The sequence below is a fragment of the Lissotriton helveticus genome, chromosome 2_1, assembly GCF_964261635.1.
Source record: "Lissotriton helveticus chromosome 2_1, aLisHel1.1, whole genome shotgun sequence".
Lineage (NCBI taxonomy): Eukaryota > Metazoa > Chordata > Amphibia > Caudata > Salamandridae > Lissotriton > Lissotriton helveticus.
Genome location: NC_136059.1, coordinates 697,982,931 through 698,005,325, shown reverse-complemented (window position 1 = coordinate 698,005,325; position 22,395 = coordinate 697,982,931). Strand labels below are relative to the sequence as shown.

The following is a 22,395-nucleotide window of genomic DNA, read 5'->3' as shown; positions in this document are numbered from 1 at the left end:
GTCTGTGTTCTAGGCTGGATCAGCTTGTTCACAAAACTTGCAGTTCTGGGATGCCTATTTGTGGGTCTTTGTCCCTCTTTTGTAGAAAATGGCTTTGGTTCCATTCTGGCAAACTCTACTTCATATTCGTGGTCAGGCCATGCTTCTTTTCTGGTCCAGTGGCCAGCTCCATTAAACTTTAGGCAGGACAGCGTAGTCTTCCAAGGCAGCTCCACCAGCTGGGATTCCCTTACATCACAGACCTGTCTTAAGCTTTGAAAGGGGTTGGAAGAAAGGCCAACTTAACTGCCCCTGGTGTCCCATGCAAAAACAGTTGATGACAGAATGCAGAGCAAGTCCAGAATTAGCTTGAATTATATCCGTGTTTTTAAAGAACAAATTACATTGGTCGGTTCCTTACCTTAGAATTACCCCCAGTGATCAGACTGGATCTGGAAAGTTTTTCGTCAGCAGTACCCCTGCGATTCGAAAGGTGGCGTCTGTCGGCTCCGTGTTCGTCGTTTGCGTCGCCGGGATGACGTCGCGGTAGCTACTTACACGGCGCGCTGACTTCAGTTCTGTACACGCCAGTAGCGCAGAGCCATGCAAGGCACGGACCACTAGTGCACAAAACTGGGGCCTTAAAAGGAAATCCTTCACCCTAGAAGCCAGTTCGCGGAATGGGGGGGGATGGGTGGGGCAGTAAGGAATCACTAACTAACCTATGTTTCTTACAGATATATTGTTACCGAAGGTAAGTAACTTGTTCATCTGAAAGAAATAGTTATAAATTCCTTACCTTAGAATAGATACCCCAGCAATACCAACCCCGGAGGTGGGTTTGCGAACCAAGTTCACACCAGAAAGTCCTGGAGAACAGAACGGACAAAGAAGCAGTCTCTCTACACTTGGTTGTCCAGGCAGTAGTGTTTAGTGAAGGTGTGCAGCAATGCTCACGTAGCTGCTTGACAGATGTCATTAAGGTGGGCTCCACATCCCAAAACAGTGGTAGCTGCCGTCCCCCTGGTGGAATGGGCGCGCAACCCCACTGGCGGCTCCTCCTTTGCAAAGGAATAACACGCTTTGATGCACAAAACGACCCATCCAGAAATGGTCCATTTGTGCACGGCCTGACCTTTTTTGGCTCCCATGTAGCCCAAGAGCTGGTCATCCACCCGGAATTGTTTTGTGCGATCCTAGTAGAAGGAAATCTCACGGTTTGGATGCAGATGGTGGAGCCTACCCTTCTTTGGAAGGATGCGGAGGCGGAAGGAAGGTGGGCAAAGTGATGGTCTGTCCATTATGGAAAAGAGTAACCACTTTGGGAAGGAAGGATGAGTAATCGGGACAACCTTGTCCGGCTGAACAGTCAGAAAAGGAGGTTTGGAAGATGGAGCTTGGAGCTGACTCACCTTGCGTGCGGAGGTGATGGCCACCAGAAAAGCAGTTTTCAAAGTCACAAGCGTGAGAGAACAGTTATGTAGCGGCTCAAAGGGAGCGCACATAAGGTAAGTAAGAACCAAGTTCAAGTCCCACTGAGGCATTATGAATGTAACCGAAGTAATGCCCTTTAGAAAGCGATTTACACAGGGGCCTTGAAAAGAGAAGGCTGAACAGGAAGCCCAAGAGTCTGAAATGGCCGAGAGGTAGCCTAGAAATGCCCAGAGCAGAGCTCTGCTGGGCCAAAGAAAGCAGGAACAAGAGAACCCCAAAGAGGGGCAGAAAGGGGAACCACAGCCTTTGCTGCGACCATGCCACAAATGTGTTCCTTCTACAGGGTTATACCGTCTTAGTGGAGAGACGCCTGGCTACCAAGATAACATCAGACTTCGGGAGGCATAATCAAACGTCGTCAACTGCCGCCGCTCAATCTCCACGCGAGGAGGTGGAGTCCAGACAGGTTCGAGTGGAGGACCGTCCCAAAAGACAGTAGATCCTCCCAAAGAGGCAGTCTGATCAGAGGATCGATGACCATTTGTAGCAGCTTGGGATACCAGACTTCGTGCCCAATCCTGAGCCACAAGAATGACTTGGGCTCAGTCGCGCTTGATCTTCTTAAGCACTCTGGGCAGAAGTTATCTAGGCGGAAAGTCGTATAGAAGACTGCAATTCCACTTGCTACGAAAAGCACCTCCTAGTGAGTGCCACCTTGGAAATTCCAACAAGCAGAATTGCTGACGTTGTGCGTTCTCTTCAGTGGCGAATAGATCTAAGGCTCTCCCCACTGCTGACAGGGACCTTGCACCCCCTCAGAGTGAAGACGCTGTTCGTGATCCATCATGCACCTGCGCCTGAGTTAGTCCGCCCTGGAGTTCAGTGAACCTGCCAGGTGTTGAACCACCAGGGATATGCCCTGATGTTCCAGCCATGTCCAGAGGTGGAAGACCTCCTTACATAGGGTCCACAACCCCACCCCACCTTGTTTGTTGGAATACGACATTGGCAGTGGTGTTGTCTGTGAACACCTGCACTGTTCTTCCCCGGACAGAGGGAAGGAATGCTTTGAGCGCAACACGAATCGCCCGAAGCTCCAGAAGGTTGATGTGTAGCCCAGACCAGAGGCCTCTGATTTCCGCCTCCCCCATGTGGCCGCCCCATCTCAGAAGTGATGGATCGGTCACCGCTGTTGGGGAAGGTAGAGGGATCTGTCGTCGACCCAATCCTGGTTCGTTAGACACCACTGCAATTGGTGTGCAGTGTGCTCCAAGATCTAGACGCAGTCGGTCAGGTGCCCCTGATGTTGTGCCCACTGGAATTTCAGGTCCCGCTGCAGAGCCTGCATATGCCATCTGGCATGGTCCACCAGCAGGATGCAGGAGGCTGTCTGGCCCATTAGCCGGAGGGTCATCCTGACCGAAACCCGGGATAGAGGCTGAAAGATCGCACTCATAGCCCGAATATCCCAGACTCTCTGTTCTGGAGGATAGGTCGAATACTGCATCATGTCCAGAACCGCTCCGATGAAGAGGAGCTTCTGAGAGGGAGTCGGGTATGACTTTGGCACGTTGATGGAGAACCCCAGCGAATGCAGGAGGTCTGCTGCAGTCTGGAGGTGGGAGATGACAGCCTGGGGCAAGCTCCCCTTCAACAGTCGGTCATCGAGATAAAGGAAGACTGGAATCCCTGATCTGCGCAGATGAGCTTCGACTACTGCAATCACTTTCATGAACTCCAGAGGGGCGCTGGTATGGCCAAAGGGGAGCACGGTAAACTGAAAGAGCTCGTGGCCCACCGGGAACCGTAGGTAATGCCTGTGTGCAGGACTGGGATGTGAAAATAAGCGTCTGGCAATTCCAACGCTACCATCCAATCTCCAGTGTCGAGGGCAGAGGGGACCTGAGCTAGCGTCAACATTTTGAACTTCTCCTTCTGGAGCAAGCGGGTGACGTTCCTGAGATCCAAGATAGGACTCGGTCCTTTATCCTTCTTGGGCACCAGAAAGTAGAGGTAATAGCGACCACAACCTACTTCTGGAACAGGAACTCGCTTGATGGCTCCCTTGGCCAAGAGTGCTGAAAGTTCCTGTTGGAGAAGGCCCAGATGATCCTCCGACATGCGTTGGTACTGAGGTGGCATGGATGGTGGTGTAGTCTCGAAGGGGAGGGAGTAGCCCCTTTGGGCTATTTGCAAAACCCACCTGTCCGACGTGATGTGGCGCCAGTGGGGTAGGTGATGGCAAATCCTGCCGCCCACTGGCGATTGGTGGTCCTGAAAGGTCAGACTAGGAGGGTTTGGATACTGCGGCAGAGGGGGCTGTGGTGGACTGGCCCACCCGCTGACCCCAGACCCAAGGCGGTTGTTCCCACGTCCCTGGCTGCGCAGGAGCTGAACAGCTTGCACCAGCCTGTGGCTCTGGGTGGGACGTGGTGGGGCACTGCTTCCGTAGCCACGAAAGGGGCGGAAAGCAGACTTTGCAGGGCGGGCGGTAGAGAGGCCCAAGGACCTGACTGTAGCGAGAGAGTCCTTAAAGCGCTCCAGCGTGTTGTGTGCCTTGCCGCTGAATAAGCGACGGCCATCAAAGGGCATGTCCATAAGAGTGGATTGGACATCCCCTGAAAAACCAGTCCACCTCAACCAGTCGTAGCGTCGAAGGGCTACCAACGTGGAAATCGTCCTGCGTAGTGAGTCTGCAGTATACAGCCCACAGCGGATGGTAAACTTTGCTGTGTCTCTCCCTTCTTGACAAATGCAAAACAGTTGATGGACAGAATGCAAAACAATGTCATACATTCACCCCAGTACAGAGATCTGGGCCTAAATCCTTCGTTTTTTGCACTCCACACCACCCCAGTTTAGACATGGCCATATGCAAATCAGCCTTGACCCTGTGCCTCATGGGAACAGTCCAGCCCGAACTGCCAAGCCATGTCTTTCCTGGTCCGGAATCAAGCATCCTAGGACCGGTTTCTGGCTATCAGCCGTCTTCATCCAGGATAGCTTGACTCCAGTGGTGTGGAGAGCATGGGACTCACGTCTGAGCATACCCATCCCACTCGGAGTGACAAATGCAAAACAACAGTTGGACAGAATGCAGAACAATGTCTCGCCCTTCGGCAACTGCACGGGAGAGTACGGCCCAGGCCTCCTCCGGGCACTGGGGCCCGCACTTGCGCCACCATATCCCACACGGAGTGGGTGTAACGGCCAAACAGACATGCAGTGTTTACCGACTGCAGTCCCAAGCTGGAGGAAGAAAACATCTTACCAAGACGGTCCAGCTTTTTGGATTCTCGATCAGGTGGTGCATTAGGGAATGCCCCTTTGGAGGTGGAGGCTTGGATCACCAAGCTCTCAGGGGTGGTGTGTTGGGAGAGGAAAGTTGGGTCGCCTGGGCGGTGGCGTTGGGTAATCATCCTATCTACAGGAGCCCTTGTGTTGGGCCTGAACCAGGTGCCCTAAAATATGTCAGTGAGGGCTTCCTTAAACGGGAGCAGGGGCTCTGAAGAGCTCTCTGCCGGTTGAAGCACCTCTGTCAGGAGTTTAGTTCTGACTGCCACCGTAGGTAGCTTGAGGCGGAGAGCCTCGGCCGCCCTACGCAACACCATAGCGTAAGACACTCCCTCCTCCGTAGCCACGGTAGGAGACGACATGTCATGGTATGGTATCCTGACCACTGGCTTCCCCCAGTGTCTCTCTCCAGTCTGGTTCGTAGCCCAACTGGTCAGTTAAAGGGTCTCCGGACCTCTTCCCAGTCTTCCTCTCATCCCTATGGCTGCCAATCTGGTCTAAAAGGCCAGGGTAGAACAAAGGCACAAAAGTGCCCGTCTGCGTCAGATCAGGCGTTGGTTGACACCGGTCTGGCTCTGTGTCTACATAGAGGTGGAGGCCGAGATTGATGTCTGCTGGGGACACAGCTGGCACCAGCTGCGGACCTGCTGCCAGTGGAATCGGCACAAGGGGCTGTGTAACCAGGTCAACCGCTGCCAATCCGGATCCAGGCCTGGATCCAAGGGAATCCTGCTGTGCCTGGGTTGAAGCCGCCGGCTTTGATGGCCCAGGGCCCCAGCCGGGTCCATGGGGCCTGAAGTCGCGTCGGGCAGCCCAAAGATGGCATGCATTGTTTCGACCTGGGCAGGGGTCGCTCCGGGTCCCAGGAAGGAAGGGAAACTGAGCCGTGGGAGGGGCACCACCCGCATCCCTCGTCGCGTCAGCCGACCGAAGAGAAGTCAAAGAGTGACTGTTACTTCGACTTCTTGTGCTTCGACTTACCTGAGTTTGAGTTTGAGTTTAAAATATTTATATAGCGCACTTTCACCAGCGGTTTCATGGCGCTGCAATAGACCGATCTCCAAGGTAGGAGTAGGGGAACAGAAGAGGAAGGGGGAACATCAAGTGGTTTTAGTTGAAGCATTTGGCAAATAGGTGGGCTTTAAGTTTCTTCCGAAATTGAGGGTACAAAGATGTGGATCTGAGCTCAAGAGGAAGGGAGTTCCACAGAAGTGGGGCAAGAGTGGCAAACTTTGATCCTCCCCATTTCTTTCTCTGGAAGCGAGGGGCTGATAACAGGTATTGCGAAGAGGAGCGCAATTCTCTGGTTGGAACATAGGGCACAATTGCAGATGTTATGAAGGCCGGAGTCGCGCCCAGTCGAGCTAGAAAGGTAATGGAGGCAAGTTTAAACTGGACGCGTTCACGGACAGGAAGCCAATGTAGAGATCTTAGAAGGGGAGTTACATGATGAGACTTCGGGAGATTGAACACTAATCTTGCCGCCTGGTTCTGGATTAATTGCAACCGCCGTAAACTATATGCAGGAATCCCTGCATATAGAGCGTTGCCATAATCCAGGAGGGAGATGACCATTGCCCAAAGTGATCAGTTTCAAGGCCTCGAAGGTGAAGAAACGAGATACCTTGCGGATGGTGCGGAGTGACAGGAAGGAGGAGGATACCACGGAGCTGACCTGGGAGTGAAGAGTGAGCTGAGAATTGAGTTTGATACCTAGAGTTTTAACTGAGGAAGAGGGGACCGGGGGGGAACCTAGGGAAGGGGGCCAGAAGAGTGAGGACCAGGGACTGGAGCAACCACCTGTTAACACCAGCTCGGTCTTATCCGGGTTAAGTTTCAGGTGGTTGTAATTCATCCAGTCCTGGATAAAAATCATAATAGACTGGAAATTTGAAATGGAGGTAGGGGAAGAAGACAGGTTGAAGACCAGTTGGAGGTCGTCAGCATAATTATATATGCTGACGTCCATTTGTTGTAGTGAGAAAATGAGAGGGGCAACATACAAGTTGAACAAAAGGGGTGAGAGGGAGGAACCCTGGGGGACCCCGCACTGAACTTTCTGGAAGTCCGCAGAAAACTCACCCAGGCGGGACAGCCTGAGTGCGGTCCCTCAGGAAGGAGGATAGCCATACCAGAGCGGAGCCTCCGATTCCTGCCGCCCCGACACGGGAAAGTAAGATGGTATGATCAACCGTGTCAAAGGCGGCTGATAGATCGAGGAGAACCAAGGCCTGGGTCTGGTTGGTATCCATTCCCTCCCTGAGGTTGTCAAGGACCGAGAGGACTACGTACTCCGTAGAGTGTGCGGGGCGGAAACCGGCCTGGTGGGGGGCGAGGATCCCATACTCCTCCACAAAGGTGCTGAGGGACCTGGTGACATGGCGTTCGAGCACCTTCGCCAGGAATGGTAGGAGGGAAATAGGGCGGTAGTTAGCGGGGATCGAAGGATCAGCGCCAGTTTTTTTTAAAATGGGGACGATAACAGCGGTTTTCAGAGGGTTGGGAACAACCCCCTGGGAAAGTGAACTGTTAAGGAAATGGAGGGGGGGGGTCTGGACAGGTGGTATAGATGTGGCGGAGGATGTGTGCAGGGCAAGTATCCAATGGGGATCCGGATTTGACGAGAGGAATTATTGAGGCCAAGGAGTCTTTAGTCAAGGGGGGAAAAACATCAAGTTGTCCTTTAGGTGGGGGGTACTGAGGGTCAACAAAGGTCGGGGAGGGTGAGGGAATATTGGTTTTAATAGTAGCAATCTTCTCGAAAAAGAAGTTATTCAAGGAATGGCAAAGGTCCTGGGACGGGGAGGGCTTAAGAGATGTCCTGTCAGAAAAAGCCAGGTTGTGGACAATCGAGAAGATTTCCCTCGGTTTATTCTCAGCTGCATGGATCTTTGCAGAAAAGTAGGCCGTTTTTGCAGCCAGGATGGCGTTCTTATATTGAGCGAGGAGCGTAGTAAACTCAATTCTAAGTGGGGGGGAGTAATTCCTCCTCCAGGCACGCTCGGCGCGGCGTACTGCCAGTTTGGTGGTTTTGAGGTCCTCATTAAACCATAAGTTGGCATCTTTCTCCCGTTTAGAGGATACCTGCTTCAATGGGGCGATTAAGTTGCAACTAGAAGAGAGCCAATGTTCAATGGCAGCGGCCTGAGAAAGGGTGGAAAGGCCTTGTAGGGTAGGATAGGAAGAGGCTAATGCTGCAGTTAGGTTCTCCGGAACCACACGGTTCCATGAGCGGACCCAGACATTCTTTGGAAGCGGGGGCCTGGTGGAGGGATTGATGGGAAGGATAAACGAGATCAAGTGATGGTCGGACCAAGTGCAAGGCGAGATGGTCAGAGTTCAATGGGCAGTTCGAGGACCAGATCTGGTCTAAAATGTGTCCTTTGACATGAGTGGGGGAATGAACATGTGATACAAAATTGAGGGATAAGAGTGTATCTGAGAATTCCCTAGAGGAAGGGCATTCAGCTGGGTCGGAAGGCCAAAAGTTAAAATCTCCCAGTAGTAGGATGGAGGAGTTGTTAACCGTCAGTGTGGATAGTACCTCTTGAAAATCGGGGAGGAAGGATAAGGGTGACTGAGGGGGCCGGTAAATGAGCATGCAAGTGAGAGGAGGAGTGATAGAAGTAGTGCGGATAGCTAGGTACTCTGTTGTGGCAATGCCTGGTAGGGATAGACATTGGAAGGGGAGGTCGGACCGAGCGATCACTGCTACGCCGCCTCCATTTCTGCCATTGCAACGGTCTGCTCGGAGAGCATAGTAAGGGAGAGGAAGGGTGGCCAGTAGGGTGGGGAGAGAATCCGCGCAAAACCAAGTCTCTGTTAGAAAGAGGAGATCGGGTGTGTGGAGTTCTAGCAGCACCGACAGTTCGTGTGAGTGGGCTACTGCTGAGCGGGTGTTAAGGTAATAGGCTGAAAGTTTTAGGTGAAGCTGGGCTATCGACCTCTCTGGGAGGGTGGGAGGAAGTGGGGGGAGCAGGGGGGTTGGGAGATGAAGGGGCGGGTGAAAGGTCCAGTGTAGATATATGAGACCGAGTAGAGGCAGGGAGAGGCCAGGGGCCCTGAAGACTGCGGAGTTGTGTAGCGGAGTAAGAGGTTAATTGAGCAGAGTGGCGTGCCCCTAGCCCCGGTCGGTCGCGGACGGGCGCAGACGGGCTTGCCTTAGGCGCGCCTTCGGCGCGCAATCGACGCGCCCGCTGCGCTCGTCCGCTGCGCGTCCGGAATCTACCCATAATGGGTCCGTGGGAGGGGCGGGGGGGACGTGGCCTCAAAGGGGCGTGGCCGCGGCAAGCGCCAGAAATGGCGCCAAGAGTGTCCCGGTACCAACAGCCGTGAACGCTAGATCCGCTGCACGGGTGGTCTGGGCGAAACTGAGGTCTGCGAGCAGCAGGTTTGAGGAGCAGAGGGTGAGTGATTTTAAAAAGCACAGGAATAAAGTGACACTCAATTTTTAAAATAAGCAATGTATACAAAAGTGCGTGCTCCCGGCTTTCCGCCTCAGGAGTAGTCTGTCGATCTGGCTGGCGCTTGTATTCAGCGCCTTTTGAGGGCTAGGAAGGGGGCGTGGCCTCAAAGGGGCGTGGCCGCGGCAAGCGCCGGAAATGGCGCCAAGAGTGTCCCGGTACCAACAGCCGTGAACGCTAGATCCGCTGCACGGGTGGTCTGGGCGAAACTGAGGTCTGCGAGCAGCAGGTTTGAGGAGCAGAGGGTGAGTGATTTAAAAAGCACAGGAATAAAGTGACACTCAATTTTTGGAGTGCAAAGACTTGGAAGAAGACTGGTGGTGGCTCTGTGACCGGCCCCTCGACCTCCCACGCGACTGGGACCTCTAACGGCACGAAGCCAACTGTCCAGCCTCGAGAAGCTTTCGGGACCGCTCCCGCAAAGACTTTGGATTTATGGTCCGGCAGTTGGAGCACGACTTGGGATCGTGGTCGTGCTCCAGGGAAAACCAGCACATGCGGTGCGGATCAAGCACAGACATCAGTCGGCTACAGGAACTGCAGGCCTTGAAACTGAGCATCCCTCGTGCATCAGGAGTCTATAGACTCGGCGAAAATGGTGTTGACACAAGTCGGGGGGAAAAGTAGGTCAAAAAAATGAACTGACGTCAGCGCGCGAGGGTGGCGTCTGAGTAGCTACTGCTACGTCATCCCGGCGACCACGACGACTAACGTGCAGCCGACCGATTCCACCTTTCGACACGCTGGGGTACTGCTGATAAAAAACATTCCGAATCCAGTCTGTCGTCTGGGGGTAATTCTAAAGTAAGGAATCTATAACTAACTTTCTTTCAGATCTATCCATTTGATAGCATGTATGTTTTTACAGCACAACTAAGAAAATAATGCGTGAGCTGTCATCTTGGTTCTCTGACAAGGTGACCCCACAGTAAAAGATAACTTCTAACATATTTGTGGGGGCTGCCACACAAATGATTTCTTACGATATCTTCTCGACTTGCCCATCTATGATTAAACTTCACATGTCTTAACACATAATACATTGGCTTGTTGTGATTGGACTATTGTTGGGCTAAATGAAAAAAATGAAAAACTGCACTTCTTCCTAGTCCATGACATCATCATAATGGGAGACTCATTACCTGCTTTATAGATCACTTTGTTTCTCCAACCACCCTCTCACGGGGCACCCTTTTGGATGTTTAGCAAGGTTCTTTTAACTTTCCTGCTTAATACACTTCCTAAGAGTTTTAATGTGTTTTTAAATGCGCTGTAACCTTTTCAAAAACATATTAGAGTTGCTTACCGGTGTCATCCGCCTTTTCATCCTATTTACTTTTGTCTCAGTCACCAAAACTACTCATTAATTCCAATCTGGTTTGTTTTTTCTTTCAATACTGTGCTGAATATTTGAATAACACTTTAATTTTATTATTAAACTTCCATTTACACAGTTGCATTGTATGTGTTGAATTGCTCACGGAAATACAAGACAGTAATTTTGAGAAAATGCATGTGCAAGGAAGGGTATGTTTAAAACAATTTGTATCAATTGGGGGAATATCTTTTGCATTAACTCTTACATGCTTCTGTGTCTGAGCACTTCACAAAAGGTCACAACGTTTTTTAACAAGTATCTTGAAGGTGGATCTTCTGGCAACCAGTAACCAATGTAGGGGCCTCAAGGCAGTGGACTTCTTCTGACTTTACACATAGGGGTATTCTGGTAGCAGAGCTCTGAACACTTTGTTGTCTTCATGGTTGGTAAAGATTATCCGTTGTAGAGGCCATTGGTGTAATCAAGTTTAGACAGTACAAGAGATAGTAGCCTGGACTTTGTGGAAATCCCAGGAGGGGGGAAGATGCATCAGATTTTTCATTGTAATGAAGCTTGAACCTGCAAATTTTTCCACTTGGGCATTCATTTATAGCTTGGAATCCATGGTAATTCCAAGGTTTCTTACTTTCTTACATACTTTAGAAGGTGGTCCCAGATAGTAGGGCCGGGCGCAGAGTCTGTAATAATTTTTCCAATCTCCAGATGCAAGTATTTCAGTCTTGGAAGCATGAAGCTGAGATAGCTCCATGTCATCCATTGATCAACGGCTCTGAGTCAACTGAAGATTTTGGAGTTTCCAATGTCATTAGGGCTTTCCAGTGTAAGGAGTATTTGTGTTATCTGCCTTCGGTTTCGCATTATCTGGTAGAGACTCTAGCTGCAGATTCCTTACAGCCCCACAATGCCTCTGCTTTGCGGACTAATTTTGTAGGGCTGGGGTTACTCCCTGTTTCAGGGCCCTAGTTTTGCATATAACTTTATCAGTTTGCTTTGTGGCTCTGCGCTTCTGGCATGGAAAAAACGAAATGTGTTGACGTCTGCATGCCTGGGTGGTGCCTATATAGGTACAGCAATGTCATAACGGATGGTGCCGACGACATCACATGGAGCCACCTGACGGTGCGCGCAAAGGGCATTGCTCAGCAAAAGTTATCGGATCCACATGAACGCCTGGGAAATTAAAAGGTAGGGAATCTGCATCTAGAAATAATCTCTACCATATAATGCTTTACCTATAGTAAGTAACTTGTTCATTAGTTTGCCAAGGGAAGGTCCATTTATTTATTTATAAGTTGTATAGAGCGCAAACTTGACCCGTTAGGGTATCTGAGCGCTTTACAGGAAAATATAGCAATAAACAGAACAGGTTTAACATCAACCAGTTACGGATCGAGTACTAGGGGACAATTGGTATGTAGCTGTTGGGTTCCAGGTTTGTTTTATTTAATAATGGGCATATGTATTCCTTGTTTGGGTCTTCTGGAAAGATTCCCATAGTTAAAGAATTATTGATGATTCTACTTACTCGTGTGGCAGCAGAGGTAGAGTGTTCATGAAGATTATGGTGGAGAATGAACAGAAGGGCAGCTGGCTGACCTGCTTGCTTTGACCAGATCTATTTGTTCACTTTGTTATATTTTCAAGAATGCAGAGGCTGGGTTAGCCTACTGCTGGAGGGATTTTTGGGAAATGGGTTGGTGATGGTGCTTTTCCCTTGTATAGGAGTCCAACGTGTCTGCTTTGGTTGTTTCTTGATTTGCCAGTCAGTGAATTCTTGAGTTCCTTCAATGTATGTAGGTTCACAAAATCTGTGGGAATGTTTACAGAGTTCTTTATTTGCACATTTAGCATGTTGATAACTGCCTGAATAGTCCTTTTAAAAAAAAAATTTGATTGTATATTATGTGAAGTTTGTGTAGGTGAAGTTTCTCAATTGTTTGAAGCCAGGTGTGTGGCACCTTTCTAATTTGTTTTATCTTTCTTAGTTCTGTATTTCTCCAAGGTGCTTGTTTTGATTGTGGTCTGTTTTGTTGTCCTTCGTGGTAGTAGGATATTAACCGCATGCGTGCGGCATGATTCCCCCCCGTACGCTGGATTTTGCGAAAGCGCACTTTACATGACGAGCTGGGCTCGTCATGAGCGTGCGAGGAGGCTACCTCATGACGAGCCCAGCTCGTCATGAGCGTCGAAGGGGTTAACAGCTTCCAGTAGCCACTCCGAGTTTTTGAATGGAATTTGTGTCGAGATCTGTGTTGGATATTAGTTGTATTTTCAAGTATTCAAAATAGAGATTGTTCCATGGTTGATGGATAGCTTGATGTTAGGTGGTCATGGGTGTGTTTTGTGGCGTTTTTGTGATGGGTAGTTACCAAATGGGGGTCTGACCATGTGACTGGAGTAATGCCTTTAAAGAGTTACAAGCTCTGGATTTGCAAAAATGACATCTAGAATGTGTTCAGTGAAGTTTGTGTACAATCTGAGGTAGTTTCAGCGTCACTAGGCCAGTGATAGTTTTTTGATGGGACGTTTCAGGTTTGACAAACCAAATGTTTAGGTTAACAAGAATTCATAGGTTTGAGTGTAGGATTATAAGGTTTGAAACTGTCTAGCAATGGGTTTGGGTATGTTGGAGTGCTAGGCGGTTGTCTGTAAGGGCGGGGGAAGTTGGTGTAGTGTGCATCTGGCTATTAGGGTCTAACAACATTGTATGTAAATGTCTGCTTTTTACGTGATTGTTTGAGGAGGTGGACTATTAAAGCATTTTCCTGTACGATTTCACATGGTAGTTTGATAGCCTGGAGAAACGACTTCACACTGGAGCCATGTCATCTCCGAACCATGATACAGTTATGATGAGTAAGTCTGGTTGTGTCATTGAGTAAGTCGTAGATGTGGTGCTTGTTTTTAGAGAGTCATTGCGCATTTATTAGTTGTCAGTTTAGCGATGGAGTTTTGTTGGTGGTGTAACTTTGTTTTCTATAGTATGTTTTAAACTTGTAGCAGGTGAGTCATTGGTGCTGGTATTAACTGTATGAGAATAGCAACATTGTTTTCTACATCATATTCCTGGTCCACAGGCTTAGAATGCATTTTGTTGCACCTGGTTGTGTAGGTGGTGAAAATTGAATAAACAAATGAGACTGGCAATGGAGCCAATCAATTGTACAGAATGAGTGGGCACTAGTAGCCTGTAAGATAACAATGTCTCGCAATAGACTGTGCATGCGCTGTATTTGGTGAGACCTAAAAAGACAAATGTTTATAGTTCAAAGCAAATAGCTGAACCCTAGCAGAGGAGACCTTATTCCTACTGTATTGGAGCAGCTCAGTCCCTTTACTACCCGGATCAGGATGAACAGCATCTTTTTCCAAATTCTTCACAATGAAATCAGCATTTGATGCATTTATTCTGTGACCAGAGACAGTTGTTAATTGGCTCTAATAACATTTCAAACCGTCTCCTCGGAGTGAAAGTATACTGCAATATCATATGCCTGAAGGTAGCAATTTACCACTCATGAAATTTGCCGATTATCTCCAAATTACTTGCTGGTCTCTTTGCCAGATGTTCTATTAAAGTTGCAATGTAAAGTTAATGGGTTCTTTAAAGCTTCCTTCCCTCATTTTCTAACCCTTCCCTTGTTCCGTGTTCTAAATCCGGTCTGCAGATTGCAGACCCTTTTTGCTCACTCCCAAATGCTCCTTGGGTCAACCAGTACAAGTTGATCTGGATTTCTAAGCAAGGACAAAAGACGAGCGTTTGGTTCTGTGTCATCCAAACAGACATTTGGTAGTTGCTATAAGCAGGGACGGGGGATAAAACTGGTCTGAGTGAGCATACATTTTTCTTTGTTTGCTAAGCTTCTCGACCAGCTTAACATCAAGATTGTATTATCTGATTTAAGTGTTTTTAAGTGATTCAAGTGTTGATGGGCTGCACGAGAAACTGAGGTCCCAGTTCTTACATGGTTTCATAAGTATAAACTGTACCATGGAGAAAAGATGAGGAAAAAGTAATCCAATGAAGGCTAATTAAAAAAAGCCATCATTTTATTGAGTGAAGCTTTATACGCTTAATTCTAAAACATATTATATCCTATTGTAGAAGGAAGAAAGCTTTGTAGCGATCTGTATGGAGTATATCTCTCTCTGAGCGGCTCCTTTTTCAAGTGTTTTCTACAAGGTGTTTTAAACCTTCTTAGGTCATCTGTTGGCTTGTCAAATCTTACGTTACAGGTACCACTTATAAGGTAGAACATCATGCCAAAAGGCTACATCCACCATCTTGACCTTTAAATGGTACTTCAGGAAAGTAGCTTACTTGGGAGTGGAAGGTAATTGCAAAGATATTTAAAAATTGGAATTGTGAATGCAATGGTGGTGCTTTAATGCTTATGGGCAAATCTCTCAGCATGTTAACCTGCCCAGCCCGATTTGTAAAAAACCATAAATTACAAATGTCATATTTTAGTTTTAACCATAGTTTCCCAAATGGAACACCATCCGCAATTGGCAATAAAAAAGGAGACGAGATTCCTATTCAAAACTGATTTAGTAGGGATAGTAAAATCTGGGTTGGTTTTTTTATTTTTATTTAATATTTGTATTCAGTTTTATATTTCCGTACAACAATAAATCAAACAGTTTTTACATATAGCACAGACGCTTGTCCAAAATACAAAAAGTAAATAGAAGAAACTAAACAAAAGAAAACAATCCATGTTATCAGTGTGAAGGGATTAACCTAAAAACAGTTCAATATTCCCCCCCCATTTTTTTTTATACATTCTGCTTCCACCTCATAATAGGTTCCCAGATACGTTTACCAAGAATTCTACCTTTCTTACCAAATATCCCTTTTTCCAAATTATACACCGACCGCAACCTAACCAACCACTGATGAAAAGTTGGGGCTGCCTTATCCAGCCATGCCGTTGCCACGCACATTCGTAGAACTGACATGGCCATAAATAAAAAGTAATGTAGTGTACATTGGTCGTTCACTCCCCCCCCCCCTCCCCCTGCTTACGCCAAGGATAATCCAAGCTCGTGTAAAGGTAACGCTAATTACTAGAGTTTTATCCCAAAAGGATTCAATAGCCCTTTGTAGTGACTGGAATTGTGGACAGGATGCAAAGATGTGAATTCTATCAGCATCATCACAATTACACCGGGGACACATAGTACCTGCAGTACCCCCCCACTGAGCTATCCTAGCAGGTGTATGATAAAAGTAGTAAATCGTTTTGTAGTGTTGGGCCTGCAACCCTGCCGAGCAGAGTATAATCCGCCCCAGTTCAAGGGAGTCTTGAAAACTATCCTGGTCCTCCCCGAGCTTGTCTGCCCACTTCTTCCCATATCTTTCCAGATCATCCCACTTTAAGGCAGCCAGCTCTGAGTAGAATCTTCTAATAGAGCACTCTGCCCCAGCCTCAAGAACATCCAATATCCTGTTTTTACAAAACCCGGCAGAGCCTCCCTGTTTATTTACTAGATAACTCCGGACCTGCAGATACTTAAAAATATGATTGCTGTTGATCCCATACAACTTCTGGATATCTGGGAACTGAAGTACTCCAACTCCCATCAGATCGCCAAATTTCCGAATCCCACATCGTCCCCATTCAGCCATTACAGAGTCTGCACATATTCCCCCCGGTAGAGAAATATTCCTTTAGATCCGGGTATAAACATTGAGTCTGCCCAGCCCCAGTTTTTACAAAATGACACCCAGATTTTATAAGCTGCCATTAGTGTCTTAAATCTAGTTCTTTTAGAGTAACTGGGATCAGTATATTTAAGAAAACAGTTCTCTGCGTTCTCACTGATAAGTATAGGATATGTATCAGTTGAACCTAGTTTTACCTGAGGGTCTAAGGCATCACCCCCCCAGCAGCCCACGCATGTACTGGAGGGCTACTGCCCAATAATACATCCTGAAATCAGAAACCGCCCATCCTCCCCTGTCCCTCGAGAGAGTCTTGAAACTAAGGGCTCTCCTGGTCTTCCCTTGCGCCCAAATAAATCGATTAATTAAGTGTTCTAATGCAACAAACCATTTTCCCTCAAATATCAACGGGGTTGTCCTAAATAAATAAAGTAACTTGGCTAAGATTATCATTTTCACAACATTAGAGCGCCCTACCAAGGAGAGGTATAAGTTATTCATTCTATCAAGGTCCTTCTTAACTTCATCAGTTACCGGTTCGATATTTCTATTCACGAACTTATCTAAATCAGCTGATATGCTGATCCCCAAATACACAGCAGAGTTGACCGCCCGTATATCACATACCACCTGGCTATTCCTAGTAATCTGGGTCTTAGGGCCATTTAATGCATGGCCTGAAATCTGCCAAATAGCGCGGCCTCCCTTTCGACTTCCAGTATAGCACTAGTAGGGGGAGGAGTCACTATCGACACGTCATCCGCGTAGGCCAGTGTTTTAAAACGTTGGCCCTGAATCCTGATAGGTAAGATCTTCTCGTTTGTTTCTAATTTGACGATCAGCGGATCAATAAATACAGCAAATAGGGGCGAACATGGGCACCCTTGGCGAGTGCCACGTTTAATCTGCACCACCAAGGTATACCCTCCGTTAATTCTGAGTCGGGCCATGGGCGTTTGATAGAGTGCCTGGATTGCCTTAATAAACCCCTCGCCAATACCGCACCGAGCCAGGGCCATCCAAAGAAAGTCCCAGGAGACCCGATCGAATGCCTTTTCTGCATCCAGAAACATAGCCGCCATGGGATCTCTTGAGACTTCCGTGGCATCAAAGAGAGTAATAACCTTACGGACATGCTGTGCGGTACCGCTCCCTGGGATGAAGCCATGTTGGGTAGGAATGACCAACTGTCCTATAATCTTGCATAGCCTGAGAGCCATTGCCTTAGAGTAGATCTTGGCATCCGAGTTCATAAGGGTTATAGGTCTATAAAACCCTGGTTCCAAAGGTGATTTGCCTTTTTTTTGGTATCACCACAATATCAGCGCTGCCCACGACTTTGGGACAGAATTTCCTAGTTGGGCCTGCAGGATTGTATCCACCTGCTCAAAGCGAATTGCCACTTGGAATGTTTTATAAAATTCGATAGGGATCTGGTCTGGTTCTGCAGCTTTACCCGAAGGGAGACTATTAAGTGCCGCACAAATTTCCTCACGAGTCAAGGGGACATCTAGTGCCTCCCTGTCTTCTTCGGAAAGAAAAGGGCCCGAGACATCCATGAGATACTGTTGAATATCTGAGAGATCCCTTGGGAGCTCTTCACTATATAGTCGGGCATAGAACTGTCTAAACACCTCCCTGACCTCCTCGGCATCCGCAACTGTTCCTCCCTTACCAGCCGATACTTCTTTAATTTCTCCAGAGGCCGATCTCTGTCTTGTACGCAAGTATATGTCCCACGAGCTCGCTTAATTCGTGACATTGTTCCCTTTTAGTTAAATAAGTTGCAGCTGCCTTGATAGCAATACTTTCATTCACCTCTGCTTTGGCACATACAATTTTCAAGAGTATCTGATCCAAAGAGGCCCCGGAGAGGATTGCCCAATTTAATTCTTCCTCTGCATTCAAAACTGCTTTAACCAGGCTCTTCACTCTAGTCCCTTCTTGCTTTTGTTTATCAAGACTGTAGCTTAATGTCTCTCCACGAATACCAGCCTTTAAAGCGTCCCAGCTTACTTCTGTAGAAGTGCTACCTCGATTAGTCTCCCAGAAAGCTACTATCCAGTCATTCATATGCTTAAGATAGCCCTCATCCTTATTTAATCCTCTTTCAAAAGTCTATACCCAACCCCATTTATATTGAAATCGCCACACAGGATAATCGGCTCGGGCCAAGAAGCCATCTCTAAATCTAAAAATTGAAAGATATCCGGGTCATCCTCTGTTGATCCATATACTGAGCCTATGGTAACTACTTCACCATTATACATTCGGAAAGGACCCATCTACCCCATTGATCTTCCTTTTTTTCTTTTAACTATGACCTCCTTTCTTTTGGACAAGATGTCCACCCCCCTGGTCTTAGTCCCCTGTTTAGAATGTGCAAGCAAATAAAATCCCAACTGTTCCATTAAATAACCCCTTGTCGCTTCTACATGCGTCTCTTGGAGACAAACAAAATTAAGCCGCATTGATCTCAAGGTAGCCGCGATGCGCTGCCTTTTCAGATGGTCATTCAGACCGCATACATTAATAGATGCAAACCTTGCATCCATTAAAATACATCAAATAACTGTCCCATCCAATTAACTGAGCCATCACTGCATAATTTCCTTGTCCCTTCTGAAAATGTTTTAATTCTTTTACTAACACACCTTCTGTGACTGCCCACCCATCTCAAATGTCGTACTGTGCTATACCATGTGAACTACCACCCTGCCCCTCCCCCCAGTTAAACCACCCCCAGGCCTCCCCACCCTCCAAGCCTCCCCACCCTCCAAATAATCCTAGTAGAGATCCCCTCTACGTGCTGTGTATCTGCTGAGAAGAAAAAAATCCACCCCATCCTCCCTTCTGCTCTTTTAATTCAGCCAGATACAGTTGAGCCTTAATCTCAGAATAAAACATTCTAACGTGCCCTTTAACAATAATCTTTAACCGTGCTGGGTACAATAAATAAGCCTTGTGCCCGAGGCTCTGAAGAGGAGCAATTGGCTATCTCAGCCTCCACCATCTTTACACAGTAACGTGGCAGAAATTCTAGGCGGCCAAAGAATGTAACCGCATCAAACGTACGTCTAGCCTCTGGTTTTGCCTTGTCCATAATCTCTTGCCTAAGAAGGAAATTACCGACATAGACAAGAATTGCCCGGGGTTTTACAACCCGATATGCCCCATAGGATTATTTTTTTTTTGGATCAATGGAAAGCGGTGGGCTCTTTGCATCTCATTCTCCCAACTCCAGGTAGTCATCTCGGGAAAGGCCCCCTTCATTAAATTAATAACAAATGACCTAACATCTTGCCCTTCAACCCCTTCTGCAACACCCAAAAGTCTAATGTTATTCCGCCTCTGGCGGTTCTCAAAGTCCTCCAGCTTCCATTGGATATCCTCTGCCACCTTCTCCTGTGCCTCCTTGAACGAGTTCCACCTACTGACATCTTCCAATCTCCCTGTTCTTTCCTCAACGTGGGCGACCCTATCAGCCATATCTTCATACAACTTATTCATTTTCCTCATAGAGCTCTAAATTTTCTTTTCTGCTTGTTTAGCTCTCCTGCTCTCTATCCTGGCTTCACCCTGCATTTGCTTCAGGGTAGAATAGAGGAGGTCTAGTGAGGGTGCCTGGGGTGGGCCACTTGCATTGTTCTGTCCCGGCTGCATATCAACTCTCCCACCCTCGTGGTAAAGTTGCATTGTGGCAGAATAGTCCCAAAAGAGTTAATTACCCCTGGCATTTAATGGACTAAGAGGAGGTTTAGATTTTGATTTTGTCCTTCTCTTCTGTTGGAAACCCCTGAGAGTCGCAGGCGCCTTATGGACAGAAGATCTTACTGCCGCTGGAAAGGCTTCCTTCGCTAGAGAACAGGGAGTCCGTATCCTCATTAAGGGGGAAAATAACATTCCCCGTCTGGAGTGCCAGGATTTCCCTTATCCTGTGTTAGCCCATGCGCCTGTCTCGTAGTCCCCACTTCACCAGGTGCAGTAGAGATTCCCAGGGGAGTCAATGCTACTCACACTGTCTCTTGGGAGATTTTTACCCTCACCAGCGGTTCTTGCATCCAACTCTGGGTTAGAGCCAACCATTTTGCTTCCCATCTCCCCTAATGTAGTTGGGTTTGTGCTCCCTTCAGCAAGCTTGCCTCCTTCAAAATTCTGTTTGTTCTGAAGCTCGAGTGATGGCCCCGCACACAGAGCGCTCGAGTTATCCTGTTTCTTGCCGGGAAGTGTCTGCAATAATGTTGCCATTCGTTGCCCAGCAACCGCGCTTTCAGCGCCCTCCGGCTGCACAGCTCCCGGCTTGCTTTCAGCCGTCCCTGCCGCCTTCGTGGAGAAGGACTCTTGTAAGGTAGGCTGCTGCAATAATGATTCCATAGGGTGCCTGGATTTGACCCCCTCTGTGCCAGCTTTTGTTACTGCCGATTTGCGTATAGCGCCCAAGTCTTTCCCGTCGCGCTCCGCTGTCTCCATTGCCTCGCGGCTCGTCTGGCTTTTTGCTAATTCCTCTCCCTGGCCGCGCTGTACAGGAGCCAAAGCTGCCGGGTCCATTAGCGCTTCCTTTAGGCCACCATTCTCTTGCTGATTTTTCAGGGCATTAGCTTCCTTCAGCTGTTAAACCCCTTTAGGTGCCATGCCAATCTTGCCTCCCAGCCGCTGTAGCCACCTAGAAATCTGATCCGGGAGATAATGGTGTATCAGGGTTACTGTTATCCGAGGTAACCGTTGGGAGCAGGGAAGAGTCCTGAGCCCAGGAAGCTACCAAAAGATTTACTCGAGTCGGGACCTCCAGCATTCCTCACAGCATAGTTAGTGCCAGGAGAGGGGGAGAGAGAAAAACTGCGACCTCTCGCTGCAGTCAGTCAGCGGCCATCTTGCCCCCACTAAAGTCTGGGTTGCTAATGGTTTTTTAGTGGAAAGTGAAGTTGCACGAAGTTGTGAAATATTCTTATGCATTGTATGCATTGATATATCTTTTTTTTTATTTTAGCAGCAGCAGCCACGTTGCAACTCAGTATGATTTTGTTTTCTTTTAAGCCCCTTTGCTATTCAAAATAGACCCAGACCAGTGGTTAATTTGTAAAAAAACAAAAAGGGCTGGGGCTCTCGTCGGGAGGTAGCTTGAACCAGCCCATTTCCTCTGCTGGTGCTGCTTAAAACAGAGCCAACTATTAACCATGAAAGTTGGGAGAGGATGTGGTGTAATGGCCAGAGCCGCCAACTTCAGAGCTAGGGAACCAGGTTTGAGTGTCTGCTCAACATCCTGTGATTCTAGGCAAATGCTTAAAACCATGCAAACCATTTGTGTCCTTAACTGCATATAATGCTGATGTTGATTAAGTGCTGGTGCTGAGCACCGGAAAACACCGGCTCACATTAAGCACAGATCCAAAAGTCTGGCGGGTCACCTCTTACTTGTATAATATAGCAACGTGAATATAAAATTTCCCAAAGCACCTCCAACAACCTCCATAATCCTCTCAATCAGTAAGGTAAACGCCAAGGTGCTTCATTAGAAGTAATTTCTTGGTGACTGAGTCCACACTCCGCTACTGAAGGTATGCCATGGTTTCTTTTGAGCTTAAATAGCATTTCAACACAAGAAATCATTGTTGTGGTTACGTAAAGAATGAATATATGTTAAGAAATATTCTGTTGGAGCTCATATAAAAGTGGTGGTTGTTTTAAAACTGCATTGGAATTGCATTTGAGCCAGCACCTCCATCTAAATCTTGTGCTGTTTCCTTTCTTGTTACCAATGTATGTATCGCAAGCTGTATTATAGTTCATTTTGGGCAAACCTAGATTAACTTAACTTTTTTTTCCTTTCTCATTTTACAGAATGTAGCACCTGCACGACCAACAATCCAGTTTCAAGGTCTCCAAGGAGTGAGTATTGTTCATAGCCATTGCGACTTGGCTCTACAGCGAGTTTCCTTAATCGTTTTGTTCGCTACTGTTAATACATTTAAAGCAAGCACGTGGAGCAGGCTAACTCAATGGCTACATTCGCATTCGAGTATTTGAACTTTAAATATAGCACTGTGTGCATAAAATGGGGGACACGTCTATGTTCATTTTGCTCAATAGGAATGGAGGGTATCAAACAGGAAACGGAAAATTTCCACTTTCTATAGATTTATCTGCAAATAAAAAGATAGCGGGTGAAATAATAGATATATAGGCGATAAACTGGGATTAGAACTTGTTGCCTATGTGCT

At 47.6% G+C, this 22,395-nt stretch overlaps 1 protein-coding gene across 1 annotated transcript in view; it reads left to right on the top strand.

Moving 5' to 3' along the window:
- Positions 1-22,395, top strand: part of ELL2 (elongation factor for RNA polymerase II 2) — a 291,164-nt gene that overhangs the window by 69,616 nt on the left and 199,153 nt on the right. The window contains exon 2 of the mRNA XM_078675403.1: positions 22,016-22,063. Within this exon, the coding sequence (XP_078531529.1) occupies positions 22,016-22,063 (48 nt within the window). The remainder of the gene's footprint in view (positions 1-22,015; positions 22,064-22,395) is intronic.